We start from the raw sequence: 25,677 nt of genomic DNA on the forward strand, positions 1-25,677 counted from the left end.
AGACTCCCCACAGGAGGCCGCCCCATGGAAGTCAGGGACTCAAGGAAGCCAGTCAGGCCTTCTCTGCCAAGAAGGGTATGTGAGGAACAGCCTCTGTTAAGTCCAAGTTCAAAACTCTATTCACTATAATCAACATAATTCCATATTTGACTGTGTTACTCCTCTCCTCTAGAAATTCCTGCGGCTCCCTATTACCTCCAGGGACAAACAGAAAGCCCTCTGCCTGGCATTCAAAGCGCCCCGTTTCCCTCTTCTTATACCCCCCCCCCCACACAGGTGCTCCTCGATCCAGGGACACTGGACCCATGGCTACTCTCTGACTTCCTGACCTCTGGGCACTTTTCTGTGGCTGTTCTTCTGGCCTAGAATGCTTTCCCTCCTTAATTCTGACCACAAACTTCCCTGGCTTCCTTCAAGTCTCAGCTAAAACGCCACCTTCCACGGGAAGCCCTCCTGATCTTGTTTAATGCCAGTGCCTTCCCTCTGTTGATTATTTCCAGTGTACCCTGTATGCAGCTTGTGTGTACATAGTTGTTGGAATGTTTTCTGAGCTCCTTGACAACAGGGACTATCTTTTTTTTGGTTTTGGTTTTCATAGGATTTCTAGTTCGAAATTTTTCTCCCTCCCCCTCCCCAAGACAGCAAGCAATCTGATATAGGTTATATATGTACAATCACATTAAACACATCCTGTGGAAGAAGAATCAGAACAGAAGGGAAAACTTCAACAAGAAAAAACAAAAACAAAAGTAGAAACAGCATGGTTCAATCTGCATTTAGATTCTGTAGTTCTGGAGGTGAAGAGCATTGTCCACCATGAGTCCTTTGGAATAGTCTTGGATCATTATTTTGCTGAGAAGAGCTAAGTCTGTCAGGGTTGGTCACCACACAATGTTGCTGTTAGTGTGACCAATGCTCCTTTCCCTCAGCATCAGTTCATGCCAGTCCTTCCAGGTTTCTCTGAACTCCTCCTGCTCATCGTTCCTTATAGCACAATAGAATTGCATGACATTCATAGACCACAGCTTGTCCAGCCATTCCCTAGTTGATGGTCATTCCCTTGATTTCCAATTCTTTGCCACCACAGAGAGAGCTACTAGAAATATTTTTGTACACGTGGGTCCTTTTCCTTCTGCTACGATCTCTTTGGGATACAGATCTAGCAGCAGTATTGCAGTCTCATAGCCCTTTGGGCAGTTACAAATTGCTCTCCAGAATGGCTGGATAAGTTCACAACTCCATCAACACCATTAGTGTCAATTTTTCCACAGGTTGCCCAACATTTGTAATTTCCCTTTTTTGTCATATTAACCAATCTGATAGGTGTCAGGTGGTGCCTCAGAGTTGTTTTCATTTGCATTTTTCTAATCAATAGTGATTTAGAGAATTTTTTCATATAGTGATAGCTTTGATTTCTTCATCTTGTGAGAAAACAATGGGGACCCAGAGGCCACCTGACTTGAGGGAGCCTTGCCTGACCTCTTTTAAGGCCAGCCCAGAGTCAGTTGGAGCTCAGACTCTGAGTAGGGACAACAGAGATTGGACCCACACCTACCTAAAAGCTTTGCCCTCAGAAGGTCTGTCTTTCACAGACCCTGAGCAGCAGGGCACTGCTCATTCTGATATGGACCACCCTCAAGTTGTGCCAATCAATGGACTTGAATGTTACTGGCCAATTAGCTTGGGTCAAGGTGCAGTGACCTGCTTCCACCTGAGAGAGGATGAAATCCTTGGGGAGAGGGGGTCACTCTCTCTCTTCCCCTCACTCTCCTTCTTGGCCCGGGACTCTAGAGGAGACAGACACACTATGCACGTCCCCTCCCCTGGCTCTCTATCCTAGGTAACGTAGGGCTTCTGAACTTTCAGAGCCACGCTTTACTAATATTTAATACGATTTAATAAGTGCTTAATGCCAAAGACTGGTGCTATAGCCTCTAACTTATAAATAGCAATATATTAGAAACCACAGCTAAGTTCCCTAAAACCTAGAACATAGGCACCCCCATATATTCTGACAGGCCCGACATTTTGTAGAAGAAACGCAATGGGTGAAGAGAGCAGAGGATGGCCAAGCCACAGGCCGTGTGAGAACTTCTGAACACAACAGAGTCGAGGGTTAAATCCACCACTGACATCAATCTGTGGGCTAGCCTAGTCCATAAAAGTCCTTCCTGCCCGTCGAGGTCCTGACTTTCGGATCCCGTGTCAGCAATTCCTCTGAACTCTGTGGCGAGTCATCATCTGGACTTTTATCCAAGTCGCTGATCGAAATGTTCAGCAGCAAAGGGACAAGCATGGTCCCTGGGGTCCACACTGGAGACCACCAGTCACACTCTTCAAGTCGGGCCATCCAACGAGTTATCTTCTGGCTCAATCCACGTCTTTCCGTTATTTTCCACAATAAAAGTATGAGATCCCGTATCAAACACATTATTAAAATCTAGACCAATCATCTCCTCCCCATTCCCCTCATCTACCAGTGATAATCCTGTCCCAAGAGGATATTGTGTGGCAGGGCCTGTGCTTGGCATAGCCCAGGGCTCTCTGGGATCACCGCATCCTACCCCTTTCTAGACGTTCACCCCTATCTCTTTAATGATCTAGTCTAGAACGTCCCCAAGAACCGAAGCCAAGCGCACAGGCCTATGGTCTTTTGGGTGCCTCCTCTCTGCCTCGTACACTGACGTTCTATCTCTGATATGGGCACAGCTGTGTGTGCGCCTTCTCCTGCCGCAGAATGGGAGTCCTCTGAGGGCAGGGATCATGCTTGTGCCTTGCCTGGCATCCCCACGCTTCAGCACAGAGCCTGACACACGTTAAGGGCTTCATCCATTCTCGCTGAAAGACTTCGTTTTCTTCTTTTGGGCGGGGAGGGGAGGGGGAACCAGGACACTCACCTTTCTCTAATCTGGGGGTCCCTTTTATATGGTGCATAATCTATCAAGTATCCCTAAAAGGTGAAGGGCCGTTCTATTGGCCCATCCAGGCAAGGGCATGTGGACTCCAGGTCAGCCGAGGCAACGTCCTGACTCCTAACTTATCCTGGGCATCCCTTCCCATTGGTCATGTCTAGAGCAAAAGTCACCCTCAAGATAAAGACTGAACAGCCCTTCCTCAGGTGTTTCTGGTGTCATGACCCGCCCACTTCAAGCAGCGGCCATCTTACATCTCTCCACTTTGATCCTGCTTTTTCTCCCCAGCTACCTTTAAAAACACAGGCCTGAGGCAAGACGCCTGGTGCCCTGGGCTTCCTCGAGGCCTCCCTTGTTCTGCAGCAGGACGGCGCCCCGCTGTCCCGTTCATGCCCACACCCGGGGCCGGCCCAGACTTCTCCTCTGGTACATTTTCAAAAACCTAAGTTGGCAAGTTTCCGGGGCACCCACTCTGGCCTCTGAATAGTCCGACGATGCTGCTCCAATTCCCTTCTTGGGTCCCAACACCTCCACAGGCACAGCTGCACCCCGACCCCCAAACGAAGACCTCCTTTGTGTTTCACCAATATGTCCCCCCTGCTTACCCACCTAACTATTCCCCTTTTCGCCTGTCGGAGGCTTCGGTAAAGAAAGCCCTGGATTGGAACTAGATTTCCTGGCATCTCGTAGGTCCTTTTCAGTCGTTTCAGTTGTGTCTGACTCTCCGTGACCTCACTGGGGGCTTTCTTGACCAGGATACAAGAGGGGTTTGCCATTTTGTTCTCCAGCTCATTTTACAGATAAGGAAATGGAGGCAGACAGGGTGAAGTGACCTACCCAGGGTCACACAGTGACCCTGCACCGGCTTCATCACCTGTGCTCCTGAGGTCTTCTTTTCTCGCCCTCCTCTGGCTAAGGACTGCGAGAAAAGAAGGCCTCAGGAGCACAGGGGTACTTCTATCAGAATTGGGAAAGCAGAAGGGGAGACGTGGCCAGGCAGTGGCTGTCCACGAGTGAGACCACCCTGGCAGGAAGCTGGGGCTGGACCGAAAGGCAGAGAGCGTCTGTGGAGGGCGCCTGAACCCAGGGGGTGGGAGACAGCAGGAGGAGAGGAGGAGACAGGAATGGGAGACTTGCTGACAGGCCAGGGTCAGAGGCCCATGCCCTGTGACCATGAACCACCTTCTCTGGCCCTCCCAAACTCTCCGAATGCCCACTGTAGCCAGGAAGCACGCATGCACAGCAGGCAGTGAAGTCCAACCAGGCAACAACCTAATGGATGAACGACAGAGAAAACTGAACCCTGACCCTGAGCTCGCTCCCTTAGCCCCTGCCCCCCAGTTGTGGAAGGGCAGCCAGCCTGGCCCCAGGCTTCATGGCCAGGGACCCACTCAGCCAGGTGCTGGCTGCTGCTGACCCACAGAGTAGAGTGCTGCTACAGAAGAAGGGCCGAATGGATCCTTCTTGACACACTCGCCTTCACCCCACTAATCTGGGCCTCAGCCCTGCCCACCCCCCGCCTGGAGGAGGAGCACCGTCTGTCTGGATCAGCCCGCAAGTGAAGCTGCACCAGGCCGGAAGCAAAGGGGGCTACATCACCTGGGCCAGTGGGGAGGGAACTGCCTGCTGGGGGAGCCAGGCCTGACGTCCAGCCCCCGAGGGATCGGCAAAGTGTGAGGAGTCAAAGGGCAATGGAATCTCAGGAGCAATGCTCGGACAAGGGCTCAATCAGCAGAGGAGAGGGCATCTGAAGGAGTCCAACGAAATATTCCAAGCCCGAGGGAATGCGATCACACGTCAGAGGAGACAGAGCTCCCGTGGATTCCCAAGAGAGTGGGGAGCCACAGCAGGAGCGATCAGGTGTAGAGCTGAAGGGGAGCGAGGAGGCTGGATTCAAAGTTGTTCTGCCCTGACATCCATTCACAGCAGTGGGCACAACCACAGGACGTGCTGCCTGAACAGACTTTCCCTTATGACGTCCTTCATGGGTCCTCTCTGTGCTCCCACCAGTCACAACCACAGCTTTGATGCCTCCTCAGCCCCTCCCACCTATGTCATTAGTATAGAATCACAGGAATTCAGCAGCCAAGAGTCTATGAATCAGACTATAACCTCAGCGTCGTGAGGGTCTGGCAAGGCACCGAGTTTGTCTGACACAGACCACCTGCAGAGAAGGAGCCCACCAGGGTGGCGGAAGAGGAGGTTCTTGGGCCTCCCTGGCTCATGAGAACACTGAAACCTTGTAGGCCCTAGACTGAGCTATGAAAGCAGCTCAGGTCAGACCTCACCCAAGAGGTGAGCAGAACCCAGCACAAATATTAAAGTCCAAAATAAGGAATCAGGCCAGAAGAATGAGCCCCTGTGGTGACTGATAAGCTCAAGACTTAAACAAAGAAGAAGACAGTGACTTGAAAACATCTGCAAGAAAAGCCTCAAAGGAAAATGTGGATTGGACAGAAGTCCAATAAGAATTCTAGAAGGGGGTTGTTTTTTTTTTAAAGAGCTAAAAATGATTTTTAAAACCAAATGAAAGCTACAGAAGAAAATTATGAAAAGAGAATTAACAACTGGAGAAATATTCATTACTTATGAATCGATTGAGCCAATATAATAAAAATGACAATTCTACCTAAATTAATTTGCTTATATTCAGTACCAAACTGATGTAGGAGGCAAAAAAGGGGTAACAGAAAAGCCTAAGACCCAAGCTCTAATGCAGATATTAGCTCCAAGAGGGATTCAGAGCCCAGCTAATGGATAACTTCAGACTTGAGTCTTCATGAATACAAGTCAAGGAGGAGATTATTATAATGAGTCTGACAATCAATTTATCCATACTATAAATATAACTGTCTCTTCTTTCACTATTCGAGAGATACCTTTCCACTATTCTGGTTCTCTCCCTGTAGTCACCCACAGTGTTGCAATAAAGCTTGAGAAACTGAGTCACTGAGTCTTGTAATTCTTTTGGGATGACTCACCATCAATTTGACCCTAAATCTATCCCACATCAAAACCAAACTACCAAAGAATTATTTTATAGGGCTAGAAAAAATGGTAAATTCATCTGGAAGAACAAAAGGCCAAGAATAGCAAGGAAATCAATGAAAAAAAAAGTGAAAGAAGGTGGTTTAGCAGTGCCTATGTCAAACTATATTACAAAGCAGAAATCACCAAAACAATCTGGTACTGGCTAAGAAATAGAGTGGTGGGTCAGGGGAAGACAGTAGATACACAACACACAGTGGTAAGTGACCACAGTAAGTAATATGACAAAAATTACTAGGCAAACTGGAAAGCAGCTTGGCATAAACTAGGTACAGACCAACATCTCTCACCGTATACCAAGGCAGAGAAATGATTATTAATAACCAACATCTTGGAGAGATTCAAAGCTTTCCCCTTCTTCCAAAGTCCTGATTTTAAAAAGTTCAGTCTCTTGAAGGACATTACCGATAATAAGATTGAATTAATTCTCCTCAGTCTAGTTCAGACCACACCCAACTTCACAAGGAATTTAATCTAAGATTGGAGAAAGCACTTTGAGTTCTACTCAAGCTTGGGTAGAGACAGATCCTTTCGTCTAGATAGCCCAAGGCAGCTGTACCCTAAGTATAAAGATAATTTCCCTGTCCAAGGGTGACATGAGGTCACCCTCAGTTCCTTACTGAAAAGGGTATATAAACTGTGAGCCCTGTGCCAGGACTCTCTTTGGTCTAAGAGAACCTGCCGAATGACCATCCTTTTATGAATAACTTGCTGGTCTTATTAATAAAATGACTAAATTACCCAGAAATTATGTCTCTTGAACCCTTTGAAGGTCACACAAGATAAGATCAAAATGGACACATGATTTACAAATAAAGGGTGATACTATAAGCAAGTTAGGAGAGCAAAGAATAGTTTACCTATCAGATCTATGGGTAATAGAAAAATTTAGGACCAAACAAGATTTAAAGAGAATTACAAAAAAGAATAATTCTGATTATATAAAATTATAATGTTTTTGCACAAACAAAACCAATGCAGCCAAAATTAGAAGGAAAACAAAAACTGAGGCAAAATTGTTTATAGCAAGTATCCCTGATAAGGGCTTCATTTCTCAAGTACCTAGAGAATTGAGTTGAATTTATAAGCATACAAGCCATTCCCCAATTGATAAATGGCCAAAGGTCATAATCAGGCAGTTTTCAGACAAAGAAATTAAAGCTATCTATAGTCATATGAAAAAATGCTCTAAATCACTACTGATTAGAGCAGGGCTTCTTAAATGTTTAGCACTCATGACCTCTTTTCACTCTAGAAATTTTCACAGAACCCCAGGTATATATAAACCTTTTACTATTACCAAATTTTTTGCAACACCCACATTCAGTTATGGATCCCCTTATGAGGTTGAGACCCACAATTTAAGAAGCTTTGGATTAGAGAAATGCAAATTTAAAAAACTGTTGTTGGAGGGGATGTGGGAAAACTAATGCCCTGTTAATGGAGTTGTGAATTGATCCAACCATTCTGGAAGACAATTTGGAAAGGGCTATAAAATTGTGCATACCCTCGATCCAGTAATACCACTACTAAGTATCTATGCCAAAGAGATAGGAACAGGTCTATTTGTACAAAATATTTTGTGGTGGCTAAGAATTGGAAATTGAGGGGATGCTGGGAAATAGCTGAGTAAGTTGTGGCATATGTTTGTGGTGGAATATTATTGTGCTCTAAGAAATGATAAGCAGGATGACTTCAGAAAGGCCTGGAAAGACTCACATGAACCGATGCAAAGTGAAGCGAGCAGAACCAGGAGAATGTGGCGCACAGTAACAACAATATTGTACAATGATTAGACTGAGCTGCTCCGATCAAGACAATGATCCAAAACAATTCCAAAGGGCCCACGATGAAAAATGCTGACTGAAAGAGACTTTCTTCACTTTCTCATGTTTCTTGCTATTCATCCGCTTATTTACTAATTAATTAATTTATGTTTGTTTGTTTATGTAGCATGATCAGTATGGAAATATTTTGGATGACCTCGCATACATAATGGGTATCATATTGTTTGCTTTCTCAATGGATGGGGGTGAGATGGAAGGGGGAAAAGAATTTGGAACCCCCCCCCATATTTTTTAATGGATGCTAAAAATAAAATTAAAATCCTTTTTTAAAAAAAAGCCTTCTCGTTGGCTTAGAGCTGAAATCTCCTATGTGGTCTCTCCTATGAGAATGGGAGTCCTGGCGAACACATGTGGCCTCTGCATTTGTATTCCGGGAGCTTAGCACTTAGGGAATGCTTTTTTTGGTTTGTTTGTTTGCGGGGCAATTGGGGTTAAGTGACTTGCCCAGGGTCACACAGCTAGTAAGTGTCAAGCGTCTGAGGCCGGATTTGAACTCAGGTCTTCCTGAATCCAGGGCCGGTGCTCTATCCGCTGTGCCACCTCGATGCCCCGGGAATGCTTTTTCATGATGCATTCATTTGTTCATTCCTAATGAGATCCACACCCACCAGAGTATCTGGTTACCACCCAAAATGCCCCCATCGATCTTTCTGGGCATGAACTCCATCCTCCTGGCCCCCAGTGGCTAAAGCACAGAACCCCCGATTTCTCTCACAGACCAGACCACCATGTCCATCCTGAACTTGCTCTCCCTCTTCCACACCTCCCCAGGGAGGCTGTGAGCTTGGCTGGGATTCAGGACTATGTGGCTGTGCCATAGGCCCTCACTGCTTCACCCAGGGCCCGACACATAGGAGGTACCCAAGAAGTGTTGACGGATTCACTGATTAATAAATAGAAACGCTCATCTTCCTTAAAGGAACAACTTGCCCAGTCACTCAGGGGGTCAGTGACCGAAAGCCTTCGAGTCCAGCCCGGGGCCCTAGGAAATGCAGCTGCATTCCACTAAGGACAGGGCCTTTCCCAATACCGTCCGCATGAGCCCCGCAGAGCTTCGCAAGGGCCCTGAAGTGCCAGTGAGCCTGGCGGTCCCGAGGAAGGGGACAGAGCCGGCCCAAAGCCCTGCTAAGAGACTTCCTTCATGAGGCACCGGGCTGGGCCTTCAGAGGAGCTCATCACTTATGACTGACAACACCAATCACTGCACATTCCTCTTACCTTCCGGCCTCTCCTCGTCCACCTTGGCACCATGGGGGACAGAAACATGGCCGGCATGGCTTATGACCCACACCGGGTAGCGCTTCTCCAGGCTAAGGTATAAAGCCTTCACAAACTCCGCATAGAAGGCAGGAATCCCCGGATTACCTGCAAAAAGAACGACCCAGTCATTGATGTTGCTGGGGATTCACCGGCAGGGGCAGCAGCCACGCAGGGGACAGAAGGAGTGACTGAACGCCCTGTGGCAATGATCTAATTTAGCAGGGGGCTAGGTCCTAAAAATGCAGACCCCAAGTAAATAGCAGGAGAAAAAGAGACATCTGGTCCCAACACACTTTGTGCAAGGATTTGCCAAACTCAAGATCCCTCTCCTTCCCCTGAGGAAGTCAAGCAGCTCATGCCGCCGGGTCCACTTCAAACGGAGACTTCACTGTCCCCTTCCTAAAGCATCGCTCCCGTGATGATGGCTCTGAACCTTGTCTTCTCTCAAGCAGGAGACCTTGCCTCTTATCTGGAGAAAACAGAGGCCCAGTGCCCTGGGCGGCCCTTCTCCCTTCCTCTCTGCCTCCAAAGACCCAGGCGCCACGCCCCACCCCCTCCTCTACAAAGCCTCTGCGGCGGCCCCTGCCTATCTTTCATTTTCTTCTTATTCTATATTTGACAAACATCAAGCACAATCATCACCTTACAGACAGAAGACAGCTGGAACCATGAATCCGTTATGTGCGGCTCTCATTTTTTGAAAACATGTCACTTTCTTTTTGTTTGTTTCTGTTTTTATTTTTTTTTTCAGGGCAATGAAGGTTAAGTGACTTGCCCAGGGTCACACAGCTAGTAGGTGCCAAGTATCTGAGGCTGGATTTGAACTCAGGTCCTCCTGAATCCAGGGCGGGTGCTTTATCCACTGCACCACCTAGTGCCTCAACAATATTGTTTGATGAAGAATTGTGAAAGACTTAACTATTCTCAACAATACAATGATCCAAGACAGTCCCAAAGGACTACTGAAATATACTGTCCGCCTCTAACAAAAGAACCGATATTGAACACAGACTGCAACTTGCTATTTTTTACTTCCTTTCTTTTTTTTAATTTGAATCTTCTCATAAAAAATAACTAATATGGAAATGTTTTAGATAATTGTGCATGTATAACCCATATCTGCTTATCAACTTAGGGAGGGGGAAGGGGAAGGGGAGGGAGGGAAGGAGGGATACAATTTGAAACTCAAAACTTTAAATAAAAATATTTTTAAAAACAAGTGCATTGGGGGCAGCTAGGTGGCACAGTAGATAAATCACTGGCCCTGGATTCAGGAGGACCTGAGTTCAAATCCAGCCTCAGACACTTGACAGGTACTAGATGTGTGACCCTGGGCGAGTCACTTAACCCTCATTGCCCTGCAACCCCCCCCCCCAAACCCCCAAACAAACAAACAAAAAACCCAAGTGCATTAGAATACGCATCCTCCCACAGCCTCTCTAACAACTGCTGTTCTCCTCTCCTCGTCTTTGTGGATCTTTCAGTTGGAAGGTGGAACCTCGGTTGCTTGAATGTGCATTTCTTCTAGGATTAGCCATTTGGAGCATTGATTCACCTGGCGGTTCAATAGCCTGGATTTCTTCCTTTGACCATTTATCTACCGGGAATGGTTCTTGTTCTTATCCATTTGAATCACTTCCTTATGTGTGCTGGATAGGAGACCATTATCAGAGAAACTGCTGCCAAGACTTTCCCCAAGGTAACCATTCCCTTTTCAAGTCCAACGTCACCAACCATGCAGAAAGAACCTTTAAGGAATCGCCAGTCTCCGTTCTATCTTCTGTGACGGCCTCTATGCCCTGGCCACGACTGCTCTTGGAGCCCTGTGTAGGAGGTGAGGCATCGTCTTGTCCCTTCTCGTCATAGGATGATGTGATCTCTTCTACATGGGACGCGTCTCCAGCTGGTACTGACTGGCACGTGGCATGGATGAGCGATGGCTCTGAACCTAACTTCGATCAGCCGGGAGTCCCGCAGCAGTTGGGGCTCATGGATTGGACAAGCCCTGGGTTATTCTTCCCGTCTTTTTGGGCAGATCATGCCCTCAATAACGAAGTCTTGGACATTCTCTCTCATGGGACTTCTTGTCACTCTCCAGATGTTCCCACCTCTGGGGCTCATGGAGCTGCCTCTGCCCTGTGCCCCTCCCCTCTGACTAGAGGGTCCCTGGCTGGACCCCGAGGCTGCCCTCCTCCCCAGCAGTGCTACCTTCAGATACTGACCCCTTCCCCCCACTCTCAGGCTACCCCACTCTGATGTGCTGCTTCCCCCTCATTAAAAGCCTGGGACATGGCAGAGGCTTAATAAAGGTTTACTGACTAACTGACTCCAACCGTGTAAATGGAAAGAACAAGGAATAAACTGAACATTACACAATTCTAATGACCAAGCTTGCCCCCCCCAAAAGAGGAGGAAATGCCCCTCCCTTCTTCCCCTGGAGAGGTGGGGGGATATGAGTGTGGTGTGCTGCACCCCCAGGTCCCTTTTCAGTTTTTATTTAAAGAAATGGCTTTCTGAAAAATGAAAAATGAGAGTGATGGAAAACCCAAGGTAACAATAAACATTAAAAAGTTTTAAGTTCGTTTTAGAACAACTTTAAACCGTCATCACGACTGAGGGACTGATGTATGTTCTGCATCTACAAAGAAACTTTCCAGCCTCTAAATGGACATGTGACAATTCAGAACTTGTGATCGGTCACCTCGGTTTACTTCTGACCCAAGACCACATGAAAACCCAATTTCAATAATCATTCCAGTTTAAAAGCTCCACAAAACCCTCCTTTGGAGACTGAAAACAGGGGAGGCAGCCCTGCTGTCGGGTACTACTGAGCACTTTTTATGCCTCCTGACGCCCTCGATCCTTAATGCCGTGTAGCTGCAGAAGCAGGCAAAAGCCATCTAATTGAAGAGTGGGTCCGGGGACAAAGCCGGTCCTTTTGCATGTGTGGCACTACCTTCCTGGGCCACTCACCTGTAACGACGAGGACCAGCAGCTTCGGGCTGCTGTGATCCTCAGTGTTGAAGAGGTCCGACCAAGGCCCACATTTCAGCACGTGGGTCACAACTTCGCCACAGACCAGAAACTCGTCATGCAATGGGACGTCTTCATTTGCCTGCACGTCCATTTCCTAATGAGGAAAAGCAAGAACAAAAAGGTCACTCAAGGAGAACGAGCCGGACTCCGAGATAAGTCTGAATGGCTCAGGCAGACACTGGCTCGAGGGAAGAGAAAGTGCTTGGGGGGGGCCCTGCTCTACCGAGCTCCCCGAGAACCCGGGCACCCAAGCTAAGAACAGGACAACACCAGAGCATCCCAACGGCGGGAGGAAGAACGGAAGGAAAAGGAGCAAGTGAGAAGGTACCTTCATTCCCTTCCCCAGTGCAAAGGTCCCGGACCACCATGCTCAGCCTCCCTGCAGAGACAGAGCACAGAGGGCCCTAGACCCAGCTGCCCTCCCCCAGCACGGGCTGTGACACTGCTCCCAGTCCTCCGGTGAAGTGCTGAGGACACCAATGGGCATCTGGACCGTCCGCTGCCATCCCTCCCTTTAACCCGAAAGTCTGTGATTTTAATCTTGTTCTCTCCCTCCTCCCCTCAGCAGCTGCGCCAGTCACCCTGAGGCACAGGTGTTACCCCACCACCCCACTGCAGTCAAGTGCAAAGGCTTCCAACTCTGGCCCTAGGTGGAGCCTTTGAGGGCAGAGGTGGCCTCACTTGGCTGTATTAGTGTGCCCAGCACTCAGCCAACACTAACAAGTGCTTCTTTCATTCTTTTCTTTTCTTTTTTAACTCTCCTTTGGCTGATGTTGTTGCTTGATGTTCTGATAAGCTCTTTTAAACCTTCCCCAGCACCTCTGAATTGGAGCTCCTTCCCCGTATGAATTATTACTGATTAATCCTGTACATCCATTTGCTGTTGTCTCACCCACTAGCAGCCGGCGCACAGTAGGTGGTTCATCAATGTTCAGAGCTTGATCCATATGAGACTGTTCTACTCACAACTGCCCCTCATCGTTCTTCATCAAGTTTTACCACCACAAATACCTTTGACCCAGTGTTGTCTTTGGCCGTGTGAGACGCTGCGGCTCCCTCAGTACACAATTAATGTACACTGGTGGAACTCCTGGAAGAAATCATGGCTGTCCACACTGACATCATCTCTGCCGTCTATTCCCCGCTTTTGATGGTCAATATTTAAGGAATGCTAGTCATGACATTTATGGAGTTCTTAAGGTCTGCAAACTGCTTTACACATCCATTATCTCATTTGATCTTCACAAGACTCCCATTTAACAAGAAGAGAAATATACTCCCCCCTCAAACAAAACCAAAAAGACCCAACCAACCAAGCTATGGGGCTTCACCTCACGCTCAACAAAGATGACAAAGTGTGGAAACAGCCCAAGTGGGAGGGAGAGAGAAAACCACGCCCACTCCTATGGTGTGGGTGCAGCTGAGCACTGGCCAAACCGTCGCAGAGAACTGTCTAAAGTGCCCGTCCCTCATGACTGTGGATCTCAGGACCAAGGAGGCTGAAGACAGGAAGAGGGGCCCCATGGCTTCGGGGGCAAAGACCTGGGCACAGAGATGGCTCAGCATGTCAGGCAACCATAACCGCACCTTCCTGTGCTGTAAGAAGTGATCACTGGAGAGGGCACAACTGAGGGATGCAGCCAGAAAAGCCCGCCCCTATGGTAAACTCAGAAAATGCCTGGAAAAATGAGCAAGCCAAAAAAAGAGTCCCACCACAAAAAAAAGCTATGATGGCGAAAAGGATGCTGAAGACACAAAGTCACAAGAAGAGAATGACTCCAAAACATCTTCAGGCAAAACCTCCAAGAAAAGCAAGGCTTGGATACAGATTCAACTAGAATTTCTGGAAGAGATGAAGCGAGAATTTTTAAAAATTAAAGACTGTTTTTATAAATGAAATGAGAACATGGCAGACACTAAGTAGGTGTGTGACCCTGGGCAAGTCACTTCACCCTGTTTGCCTCAGTTTTCTCATCGGCAAAATGAGCTGCAGAAGGAAATGGCCAACCACACCAATCTCTTTGCCAAGAAGATCCTAAATCAGGTCACAAAGAGTCAGATAGGACTGAAAACAACTGAACAACAAAATATCCTTAGCACAGCCAGTGCCTGGCACATAGTAGGTGCTTAATAAATGCTCATTGAATCGAATGTATTGAGTTAATCACTCCTCCACAGTGCCTGAAGGCAGCCATCACACCTCCCTGAATCTTCTCTTTTCTAGGCGAAACGCTCACAGTCCCTCCGAGTGGTCCTCCCAACAATGAACCCAAAGCCTCTTATCACCCTGGTGACTCCCTTCTAGACTCTCCAGCGTAATAGTGTCCGTCTTAAACAATGGGTCCCAGAACTGACCCCAGTCCTCCAGATGAGGACAGAGAGCCACTTCTACTTCTCAGGCTGGTTAGGCGAGGATTCCTTCTGTCTATGGGCTGGTCATGAGGGGCTCACAATCTAATGGGGAGACAACATGCAACCAACTATGTGCACGGCAAGTAGACCGTTCATCAGCAGAGGGCAGGTGTAGGGCTGAAGAGGGGCCGGGAAAGGCTTCCTCTACAAGGTGGGACCAGCTGTCACGGCTGTTAGGGTTGTTTTTTCATCTATCGTGGATGATGGACAAAAGAGTCCGGATGTGCTGCACTGGAGACCTGCTGTCACACTGGCACGAGCAATCAACAGCAACTCGGTCTCGACTTTGTCTAATCGTATGATCAGCGGCTCCACGTCTCTACAAGAATTCTCTGAGACACTATCAAGTTCTTCACCAGATCTCCATAAACTAGATTCTTCTCATTTACTGATCAGTCAACCAGCAAGCGTTCACTGAGCACTGTCCCGACACAGTACCATGCATACAAGGCACTGAGGACACAAGCATCCAAGTGAAGCCAACTCTCCTCTCCCAGAATGCACTGGTTTATTAATCCTGTGGTCGATGAAGTCACGATGACTCTGTAATCCCTTTTTTCTTTTCTAACTCTCATTCCCCATTCTCTTTAAGCTTCTATTTTAGAACTTTCCAGAATCAAATTTAACCTTACTAAAATACATCTGGAAAACTGTTGTTCTCTTGTCATTTTCTAAATCGGGACATTTACCCTCCTTCTATCCTGTGGTTCCTCTCTCCATTTCCTCACCGACAGGGACTCAGCCGTGCTATCTGCCAACATCTGCCGTCTGGATCAGGAGCCTTGAGTTCGTCAAGGTAAGCCAAGTTCTCCTTATCTACCCTGGGCATCAAGTCCCTATTAAGACATTTTTGTTCTGTTATTTCCTGTGTAAAGGTCACTCTCCTTGGCAGAGATCATAGAGACGAGGTCAGAGTTGAAAACCTCTGCCTTCTCTCTGTTGTTGATTGTTTTGCATAGGCAAACTAGGCCATCTTTTGCCTCAGTGAGTCATTTTTCCAGCCTAGCTCAGGCTAGGAGTGAGGTCTATGAACCCTGGCAATGGAGTCTAGTCAAAAACTGCTACATACGTGTGCAGGAACAGAACAACGACCTCCCCATGCAAGAAGGAGCCCCAGGCCCAGCACGGCAAAGCCTGACTGTGCAGGGAATAGGGAGATGCGCCAGCCGGTGGCTCTGAGCCTGGGGCAGAAGTCCCAGACCACCTGGCGGGTGGGGGTGCAGTTCTGTGACTCTGAACCTGCAGAGCTGTCCAGCTGGCTATCTGAAAACCTGGACCAAAAAAATGAAAATGAAAGCCTAGACAGCATCTCTCAAGCAACGAGAAAAGAAACGGTCCAGACTTCCTAGAAACCGAAGGCAGCGTGGGGATGCCGACTCGTGGGAGAAGCCCCCAAGCACACCACAGCCCAAATCCTGAGCTTCCTGGCCAAAGGGAAACACCTCCAGCAGCCAGGAAGAAGGACCCAGCTTCAGGCGGAATCCCGCAGTATTTAGCAGCCACCACTATCAAGGAGCAGCAGCGCTGAAATAGGACATTGCAGAAAGCAAACATTCAGAAGCGTTTTGTTTAGCCAGCAAAACTGAGTATAACCCTGTAGCAGGGGAAATGGAGGATTTCCAAAAAACCCAATAAAGGGAGCAGAGAAATGTTTAAGTTTAAAAAAAGGGATGACGAGAGAAACAAAAAAGGTAAATAGCAACAAGTCATTATAAGGAAGTAAGTTAAAAAGATGAAGAGTTTACACTTTCCTATGGGGAGATGATACATGCATCCCCTAAGAGCTGTAAGATAGAGAGAGGGCCTGCAAGTGGTTTTTTAATGTTTGGATAGAATGCTAACAAAAGAAGAAAGAAAAGGAATACCCTGTGAGAAATATATATCAAATAATACCAAATAATAGGAGTGACTAACTAGAAGACTATAGAAACAAGGAGGAAGAGTTAGGGGGAAGCAGGTTATATTTGAACCTCCCTCTCATCTTCACTGGTCGAAGGAGGACACACACACACACACATACACACACACACACACGCAGAAATACGTTTTACTCAACAGGAAACAGAAGGGAAGGAGGAGAAAGGGGGAAGAGCATAGAGGAGAATAAGGAGAGGAGAGGGCAGTAAGGCAGGGATGGGTAAGCAAAACCAACACTAACAAAGGGGGGTGAATAGAGAAGAAGGCTGAAAAGGATAAGAAGCTCTGGAGGGGGGTCTAGAGAAGAGAGCTGCCTCACCCACTGAGGCAAACTCCCTCGTCTCCCTAAACCCAAGGACACCAAGTACTGAGGTAGACTCCCCTATTGAACAAAAGCTCCAGGGAAAACTAGAACTCAGTCTGGCAGAAAATGGGCTTCCACAACTATCTAGCAAGAGGGTTATTCTACTATCTTATGCCACACACACAACAACTATCTCCCAATAGATATGTGAGCTAAAAGGAAAGATTACTCCCCGCCCCCCCAAAAAATGAGAGGACAAAGAGATGCCTTGCACACCTGTGGCTAGATGGGGCTTGTCTCAACGAGGAATGGAGATGGTCAAAGAAGATAAAATGAGTAATTCGGCTAACAGAAAATTGAAAAGCATCCATACAAGGAAAATAAGTGCAGCAAGATTTAGAAAGACAGAATTCCTTCAAAGATCTTCATAAAAAACGTCCCTGGTAAAGGATTCGAGATTCACAAATAACTGACATAAATATATATGAATGAGAATCATTCTCCAATAGGCTGAGAGTGCTAAGAGGATATTAATGGGCAGTTCTCAAATGAAGAAATGCGAGTCACCAATAAGCATCCCAGACGATAACAATAAAAGATTATTAGAGATACACACACGACAACAACTCTGAGCTCCTATCTCATACTCATGAGATTGGCAAGAATGACGAGAGGAAAATGACAACAGTTGCAGGAGCCTTGGGAGGACAGACAGGCTCACAGACTAACTGTGGGCAGAGGTATGAACTGGAAAACACTTTGGAAGTCTGCCCAGGAAGTTACTAGCCTGTACATGCCTCAGGGGCACCCTGTCACCCCTCCTAGGATAACCCAGAGGTCAGAAACACTGGCAAAATGCCCACATGTACAAAAATATCTTTGTAGCACTTTTTGTTACAGAACTAGGCGGAAATGTGGCCATCAAATTAGAACAGCTGAACAAAAATTAGGATATGTGACTGAGACAGGGTATCGCCACACCATAAAAATGTGGAAAGAGGTGGATTCTAAGAGAGCTGAGAAGACTTCTAAGAACTGGGGTGCACACAATGAGCAGAACCAGAGGAGCAATTTACACAATGACCAATCATGACTTCCAGAGAACATCCTAACCCTAAGGAAGACACTGACTGCCCACTCCTTGGCAGAACAGCAGTGGCCTGGAGGGTCACGGTAGACCGTGGCTAATGTGCAGACTGGTTTTGCTTGATTCTAGTTATCTGTTACAAGGGAGGGCAGGAAACAGGAAGAAGGGTTATAGTAATGGAAAAACCGAGAAAGTTGCCATTCTGGCTGGGCGCTGAGCTGCTGCTAACTCAAGTGACCAAGGACAACGAAGGACAAGGAAGGACGTCTGCGGCCTCCTGAGGTGGACACAGAGGCAGCGGCAGAGAGTGTTAGAGCCCGAGCCCAAATGTTTCTGAGTCAGGTCTGCAGTGGTTTGTTTTAAACACCAAGAAAGGAAACGATGTAAAGTTCAGCGCGTCCAAGGTTGGGTGTGCTCAACCAAGTTCTTTTTTAACCTATCTCTCCTTTCTCTCACAAGGGCCTCTGCCCGCTCACAGAAAGGTTTGCTGGAGGGGCAATGCCGGCTTCGGAGCCTGCATCCTGATGGTCGCTCGTAGGCTTCTGGAGGGCCAGGAAGGGCAGGCTCTCATCTGTGTCTCCCCGAGCGGAGTGAGGGGCCTGGCTCAGGGCACAAGACACATGAGGAGCCGGGGCAAAGCCCAGTATCCTGCTTAGAGCACTGAGGAGTGAAGGAAGGCATGCTCCCCTTGCCCCTGGCAGACAGTGCCACCTGACCACCGCTAAAGTGGCACGCTTCTAGGCCACTTCTACGTCTATTAAGGAATCCAGTGAGGCTAGGCACATACTGACAAAATCCCAGACATCCTAAGAATAGATGGACCTTACCTTAATATCGTCCTTTGAGAGATAGTCAGCACTTACCATCTTAAGGGAAGGGCTGGAGCTCACAATGGGGGGAGACAACACGCAAACATCTGTCTGTGAACAAGCTCTACACAGGAGAAGGAAGAAGGCCCTGGAGCGAAGAGGCGCCTTCCTGGACAAGGTCGGACTGGAGTTGGCACTTACAGGAAGCCAAAGTCAGGAGACAGACATGAGGAGCGAGAGCAAGGCCAGGCAGGGGGACGAGCAGAGAGAAGGTGGGTCTGCGGTGGAAGGCAGAGCATGCTGGGGAGTAAAGTGTAAGGAGGCTGGCAAGGGGGGAGAGGGTGGGCTTCTGAAGGCCTGGAATGCCAAACAGAGCCACTGAAGGGGACTGAGTAGGGGGATGGGTGGGGAGAGAGGGGGAAAAAGCTCCCGTTAGTGACTGGAGTGGGGACAGACCAGAGGTAGGTAGACCCCTTCCTTTCCCCCTGGCTCCCCGCAGGGAGTGCAGGTGCAAGGTGGGAGCCTTGGGGAGGGAGGGGGCAGATTGGGGAGATGCTGCAAAGGTGAAATCACAGGTCCTTGAAACAGCTTAGATGTGGGGGGAGTGGGAGATGGTGAGCAGCCCAGGGCACCTCCTGGGGTTGGGGGCCAGAAGGAGGGGGAGGATGAGAGGGGGGGGTTGAGGGGAAAGATCACGAGTTCTGTTACATTCTAGATGTCTCCTGGACGTCCCTTCTGGTGTCTGATGGCAAGCGAAGGAGAGAGGATGACAGAGGGGCCACCTGTGGGAGGGGCCAGGCCGGGATCTCTGGGGCATCAGGTGAGACCGGTGGTGGGGGAGCGGTGGGATGGGGGTCTGAGCCGGGCAGCGGCAGTGAGGGCCCAGGGGAGGGGACAGGGGGTGTAACACCACTTTGTAGAGGATCCCTCAGCACCCCCTGTGTAGGAGCAAAGGCAGCAAAGGGTGGGAATGAATGCCCCAAGGCAGAGGCTGGACTGGGCCGACCAGGCCACATAATGCAACTGATTGTCTGTTTTACTTCTCCAGACCCACGAGCACATGATACACAGAGAAAAGTTAGAGGCCTTTCCATCGTCCCCATCCCCACTAGGAATAATGCTGGCTCAGCAATAAGACAAGAAAAAGAAATTGAGGGAACGAACCAGGCAGAGGAAACAAAATGACTCCTTGTAGCAGGGATATGGTGCCCTAGCTCTTGGAAGCCAACTAAAATATTATTTCAAACAATTCACTAAATAGCAAAGTCTCAGGAGGAGATGAATCGACACAAATCATCAGTGTGCCTCCCTAGGACCAACAAAACCCAGAGAGAAGGGCCAGAATGGGAAATTACATTCAAAATCCCTGCAGAAGCTATAACATACTGAAGAGTGGGTATCCTAAGATTCACCTCGATGCTATAGAAGTCTTTCCAGAAAACTCTCTGCAGAAATAAAGACGGTTCTGAGTACGAGAAAGATGAATCTAAGGGAGAAACAGTAATTGCTCATAGGTGGGTCGATCCAACATAATAAAAATGACAGGATGTTTCACAGAGCTAGACAAAACAAGAGCACAATTCATACAGCGACTCACTCTCAAGGGTAAAAATACGAAGGAAAAGGGGGAAGAAAGGGGACCCACAAGCACCAGATCTCATACCATAAACAGTCATCATTCAAATGACTGGGGGGTGGTTAAAAAAAGAGCATTTAGGGTTAGGTCCCCAGCTGGTCAGCGAAGGGAATAAACATGGGATAGAGCCCACTGTGTGCCAGGGCCCACCGTGTGCCAGGGCCAGGGTGGGGCACCTTTACAAACATGATCTCATCTGAGCCAACTGGGTGCCCGCAGCCCCCTTGGCCTCACAGCCACCAGCCTCTGCCCAGGGATGCCCAGCCCGGTTCCATGCGCATTTCTGCAACCACGGCAGGACATGCATGTGAGTGCACAGACACCCAGTGGACACACCACATGCCCACCCACCCCATATAAGCCCCCCTCACACATACCCCCTCACTGAGAGATGCAGATCACCAAGACGCTGCTGTTCTCGGCACCCTCAGTGCCTGCCTCCCTTCTGTCCCAGGAGAGCAGCCTTTAAAAGGGGTGGACTCCGCCTCCCTTCCTCTCCCCTCCCCCTCCCCAGGGCCTCCCAAGACGATGCCCGCTGTGGGCAGCGCCTGTGCTAGCAGCACCAGGGCTGGGGAAAGGGGCTTGGAGCAAGGGAAGTGGCCCCATCTAAAAGCCCCTCCCCTCCAGGGAGCAACTGGGTAGGATGACAGTGGAGGCCTGTGGGGAGGCAGGGACACCTGGGGCCTTCCTAGGGGAGGCCTCACCCTCTGCCAACACTGTGGCCCCAAGTCACCTCCTCCCAGGCACTGCGTCAGGCGCCACCCACCTCCCAGCAGGCTGCGGCCTCCTGACAGCTTTCCAGGCAGTGCTAAAGCCAGGAACCCTGGGGAGGCCTGGGGGCTACAGCCCCTGAATGGGGGTTCTGTGTAAAGCCAGGCCAAAGTGCACCCCCCCACCAGGGTTTGTTTTTCCCTATAGAAGGAAAGGTCCCTGAGGGCAGGGCCTTAGAGCAAACTCAATAAATGCCTTTTCATTCCTATAACAAGAAGACATTCTGTGCCAGGCTAAGGCTGGCCAAGGAAAAGGCCAAGACCCCCCCTCCCCCCCAGCCCTGGATCTGGCCGGAGGGAGTGGGGTCAAGACCCAATTTCCTCATGGAAATGACACCAAAGGTCCAAAATAAACAATCTCACAATGCTCCCAGCCAGAGGGGTGGCCCTAGGCAGATCACCACTCCCAGCCTCAGTTTCCCCCCTGATAAAATGGAGATGATAATACCCAGAGCACTTACCTTAGAGGAGCCAGTGTAGATAGAGTCCTTCCAGAGCCTAAAGTCCTTCCTCAAACCAATTTTTGTTATCCAGCTGCTCCAAAGTAGAACTTGACTTTTTTGGTGAGAAGGGATTTTGAGGAATACCCTCTGCATGGGTCTTGTCTGGGGATCATAACCTCCCCCACCTCCCACAGAGGTTGTGAGAAACCATTTGTAAGGCTCTGGGCACAGTGAGTGGCACACTGCGGGCACTTAATGATCCCCCCCCCAAAGACAAAGATAAAACGCTCCCCTCCCTCAAGAAGGCTACAATGGACTGGCAGAAGGGAAGCCTCGAGTTAAATACAAAGTGTGGGCCAAGGATTCGGGAGGGGAGGGGGCTGAGAGGGGTCCGGCTTCAGCCGAACTTGAAGGGATATTCCAACCAGAGGAGGTAGGGGGGTATGACTGCTGGTGAGGGTGGGGGGAGAAGCCTGGGTGAAGGCACTAGAATGATGGCCAAAGGGAAGCCGCCAGTGGATGAGGAGTCAGGGAGAAGCGGGGTGCTGGGGAAGATGGCAGTTTCAGGGTTCAGGAGAGGGAGGTAAGAAGGGCCTCCCCTGCCTCTGAAGTAGGCTTAAAAGGGGGGGGGGTCAGTGATCTGAAATACAGGACAGGGAAGTGAGTGTGTGCAGATGTCTTTTGTGCACTGAGGGGGCCCCCATTCCTCTCCCAGCCCTAGGGGGCACAGAAAGAGTAAGTCTGATGGTGGAGGCAACTGTTTGCAAAGGAAATGACTATGTGCTTCCACCCCCCCCCCCCATACACACACAATCCACCAGCAAGCACTTATTAAGCACCCAGTCATACTGCAGGCACTGCATAAGTTCCTGGAACCCACCACCAGGCACAAAATCTTTGCCCCTCTCAGGCTGGTACTTCAGGTTATGGGCTCCACACTCAGCCCCTGGCAGTCCATCTGGCTGTCTATCCCTCCATCTGTCCACCAGTCAGCCAGCCAGTCAACAATGACCAGTCAGGCCCTTAGCCGGACACCGACACCAGTCTGAGAGGCCCAGAGAGGCAAAGGCTGCCCCCCCCCATACTCTAAGGGGAGAAGGGGCAGGGAGTGCGCGGGGGCAAAGTTTCCTGTGGCTGGGACTGGGCAGACCAGGGCCATGCCCCCGCCCCCTGCTCTGTACCCGGGTGCGCATGCAGTAGGCACTAGATAAGTGCTCTCTGCTGAGCGCCCTTGCTTCGGGGTACAGTGGAGCTGGTGGCAGGAGGGGCGGCTCTGGCCCCTTGGTCCTTGGCCAGGAAAGGGGAAGCAGCCCCTCTATAGGGGGAGGGGGACAGGGGAAGATCCCCCCATCATGGGACCCAGGCCCCTCCAGGACGGCCCCCTCCAGGTCCCCGAGGGGGGGTGCTTCATGGAGGCCTCCCCTCCCCTCCCGGCGGTCCTCCCGGGGCACTGGGTGTGCCCAGGTCGGGGCTCCCACTTGGAGGGTTCTCTGGGGATCGCGGCCCAGCACACAGCCGGCGCCTAATAAGTGCTGGCTGCGGGAGGTCACGTGCACGAGGGAGCACCTTTCTCGGTGCCCCTGTCCCGGGGTTCGGCCTGCCGCGTACACAGTAGGCGCTTAATCCGTGCAGCAGCGTCCTAGGAGCCGGGATCCCCCCTGCCCCTCTCCGCACCAGGCTCGGGCTCCTCACCTGGGACACCGCCCGCTCCGCCGCCGGCAGCGATTCCCGCCCCCGCCACGAGCGCTCCCGGCGCAGTCGCGGGCCCCGCCCACTATGACGTCAGCACGCCCAGCGCGCTCGGCGACGTCGCCGCGGGCGGGGCGGAGAAGAGCCAGGGGAGGAGCCTTGGGAGGGGGCGGGGCGGGGAATCTTCCCGAAGGCGGCGGAGCCGGGGCCGAAGGGCGAGAGGTCGGTCCTCTCGGCGGCCGGTGCGCATGCGCCTCTCACAACCGGCGCCGGGCACTGCTCGCTCTCTCTGTCGGAGGAACTTGCCCGTTATTCAACTCCCAGCCTGCACCAATTGAGCGCCTACTGTGTACCGGATCCCTAAGAGCTGTGCTGCCTCGGGACCTCTCTGCTTTCTCCCCAAGAAGATGGCTGTGGGGATGACCCCATCACTGCCCCCATGAACCCCCAATCTGCGCTCCAGGAGGGCTCCCCGTTCAGATATCGCACCACTCACCTGGCCGCGCTCCCCTGGGCGTCAGCTCTGGCTGACTTCTGCCCCTTTTGTGTTTGGTCTTCGCTCATTAGATTGTAAGCTTCTTGAGGGCAGGGCTTTCTTTGTTCACACTTGCACCCCCCCCTCCTCCCCCCCCCCCTCCCGCGCCGAGCACATGCCTGGCGCACATAGTAGGTGCTTCACACACTGCCCAGAGAGGTTTGCTCATCTTAACCTTCATTCATGAACACTAAGCGCTCGGAGATACCGAGGCAGAAGCGAAAACCCCCTCCCCCCACCCTGACCCCCCAGGAGCTGCCGATTTCCTGGAGATGAGTCATCCAGCTGTGCACCCAAGACCCCACGGAGATCACGCTGAGCGATCCTAGCGGGCCTGGAGGCTGAGCCTCAGCCGAGGCCGCCGCAGGGCGGGGGCTGCCCCCCTCTTCCCTCTGCCCCCAGTGTTCCCAGGTTGATGTGAAGGTCAGAAGAGGACCACTGGTCGGAGCAAAGGGAGAACCTGACCAGCACAAGGGTTTGTCGGGGCTTCAGGCACCGGGGGTGGCAGCGCCAGAGTAGAGGAGGAGACACACTGGAGAGATGTTGTGGAACTGGAACAGGACCCACGACCGATTGGATGGGGGCGAGGGGAGGGGGAAGAGTCGAGTCGAGGATCCCAGCAGGCTAAGGGAAGGTGAAGCGGTCCTCGACAGTCCCAGGAAGTTCAGAAGAGAAGCCCGTTTGGGCAGGGGAAGGGGGAAGAATGAGTTCAGTTTCAGAAGTGTTGGGTTCAAGATGTCTGGGAGCTGTAAGACCCTCGGTGTAGCGACCCTGGATAGAAGCTGAATAAAGAGACCTGAAAATCCCCAGTGGAGACCATAAAGGGGAGTGATCACCAAGCAGAGTGTGTAGAACAGGGGTCCTTTCTCGTCAGATCATTAGGTTGGTTGCTGTCCATTCATGAAGAAGGCCAAAATGACATCACTACGTTTGGGGTGGATCTGACTGTGCCTGATCAGACAAGCTCCGAAGGCTAATTTAGCACAGGTTGGCACAAATAGTCCATATGAGCACTTGGAGCGCACATGTTCCCAAATTTGCTTCTCTTTTCTTTTGAGCTACTGCAATTCTGCTTTGCTCATAGAACACAGCACCAGTGTCTCCCATGTCACACAAAGTTCTTCAGAGAGATCTTGAGAGTGTCCTTCTATCGCTTCATCTGACCTATATGTGAGTGCTTGCTCTGTGTGAGTTCTCCATCAAATAGTCTTTTAGGCAAGTGTACTTTTGGCATTTGAACAACGCCGCCAGCCCTGGAGTTGCTTGGCAGTTTGGCCAAAAGGACCCTAGTGACTTTATCTTGTCAGGTGATGGTCAGAATCTTCCTAAGACAATTCAGATGGGACTGGTAGACTGTCCAGCTTTCAGAGGCATACAACACTGAGTCAGCACAATGGCTCTGTTGACAGTCTATTACCTTTTCTCTCCCACCTCTCCTTTGGAGCCTCCCAAACACTGAGCTAGTCTGGTAATGGAGGTGTTAATCTCATCATCTAGTGAATATCGCTGGAAATCATGCTGCCAAGGTAAGTGAACTTGTCCACAGCATTTGATACTTCTCTATTTGCTCTAATGGATGGCTCCATGTATGGATGGTGTGGTGCTGGCTGGTGGAACACCTGTGTTTTCTTGGTGTTGATTGTTAGACCAAAATTAGCACAAGTGGTAGAGAATTGAGCCATACTCTTGCATTTTGGCCTCAGAGGATGCGTTGAATGAACAATCATTTGTGAACAAAAAGTCATAGCCAACTCTTTGTCCACTTTAGTCTTGGCTTGTAGCCTTTTCAAGTCAAATAATTTACCGTCCGTAGCTGATTTTGATGCTGTTTTCATCCTTGTTGAAGGCATCTGACAACATGACTGAAAACATCAGTATGGCAGGAAGCACATGGCCCTGCTTCACTCCATTGGTGACTGGGAAAGTATGAGAGTATTGTCCATTATCTAGAACCCAGACAAGCACCAAAGGT

At 50.0% G+C, this 25,677-nt stretch overlaps 1 protein-coding gene across 4 annotated transcripts in view; it reads right to left on the bottom strand.

Annotated features, from left to right (window-relative positions):
- LDAH (lipid droplet associated hydrolase) overlaps window positions 1–23,242 on the bottom strand; it is a 69,248-nt gene extending 46,006 nt beyond the window's left edge. The window contains exons 1-3 of one of the 4 annotated variants that reach the window (XM_043988948.1): window positions 23,174–23,242; window positions 12,041–12,197; window positions 9,026–9,172 (exon numbers count right to left, since the gene is read on the bottom strand). In XM_043988948.1, the coding sequence (XP_043844883.1) occupies window positions 9,026–9,172; window positions 12,041–12,194 (301 nt within the window). In that variant the 5' untranslated portion in view covers window positions 12,195–12,197; window positions 23,174–23,242. Of the gene's footprint in view, window positions 1–9,025; window positions 9,173–12,040; window positions 12,198–20,645; window positions 20,745–21,499; window positions 21,638–23,047 lie in introns of those variants that run through there. The other 3 variants (XM_043988950.1, XM_043988947.1, XM_043988949.1) reach the window with 3 other exon arrangements.
- Window positions 23,243–25,677: the final 2,435 nt, after the last annotated feature.

The sequence above is a fragment of the Dromiciops gliroides genome, chromosome 2 (genome assembly GCF_019393635.1).
Source record: "Dromiciops gliroides isolate mDroGli1 chromosome 2, mDroGli1.pri, whole genome shotgun sequence".
NCBI lineage: Eukaryota > Metazoa > Chordata > Mammalia > Microbiotheria > Microbiotheriidae > Dromiciops > Dromiciops gliroides.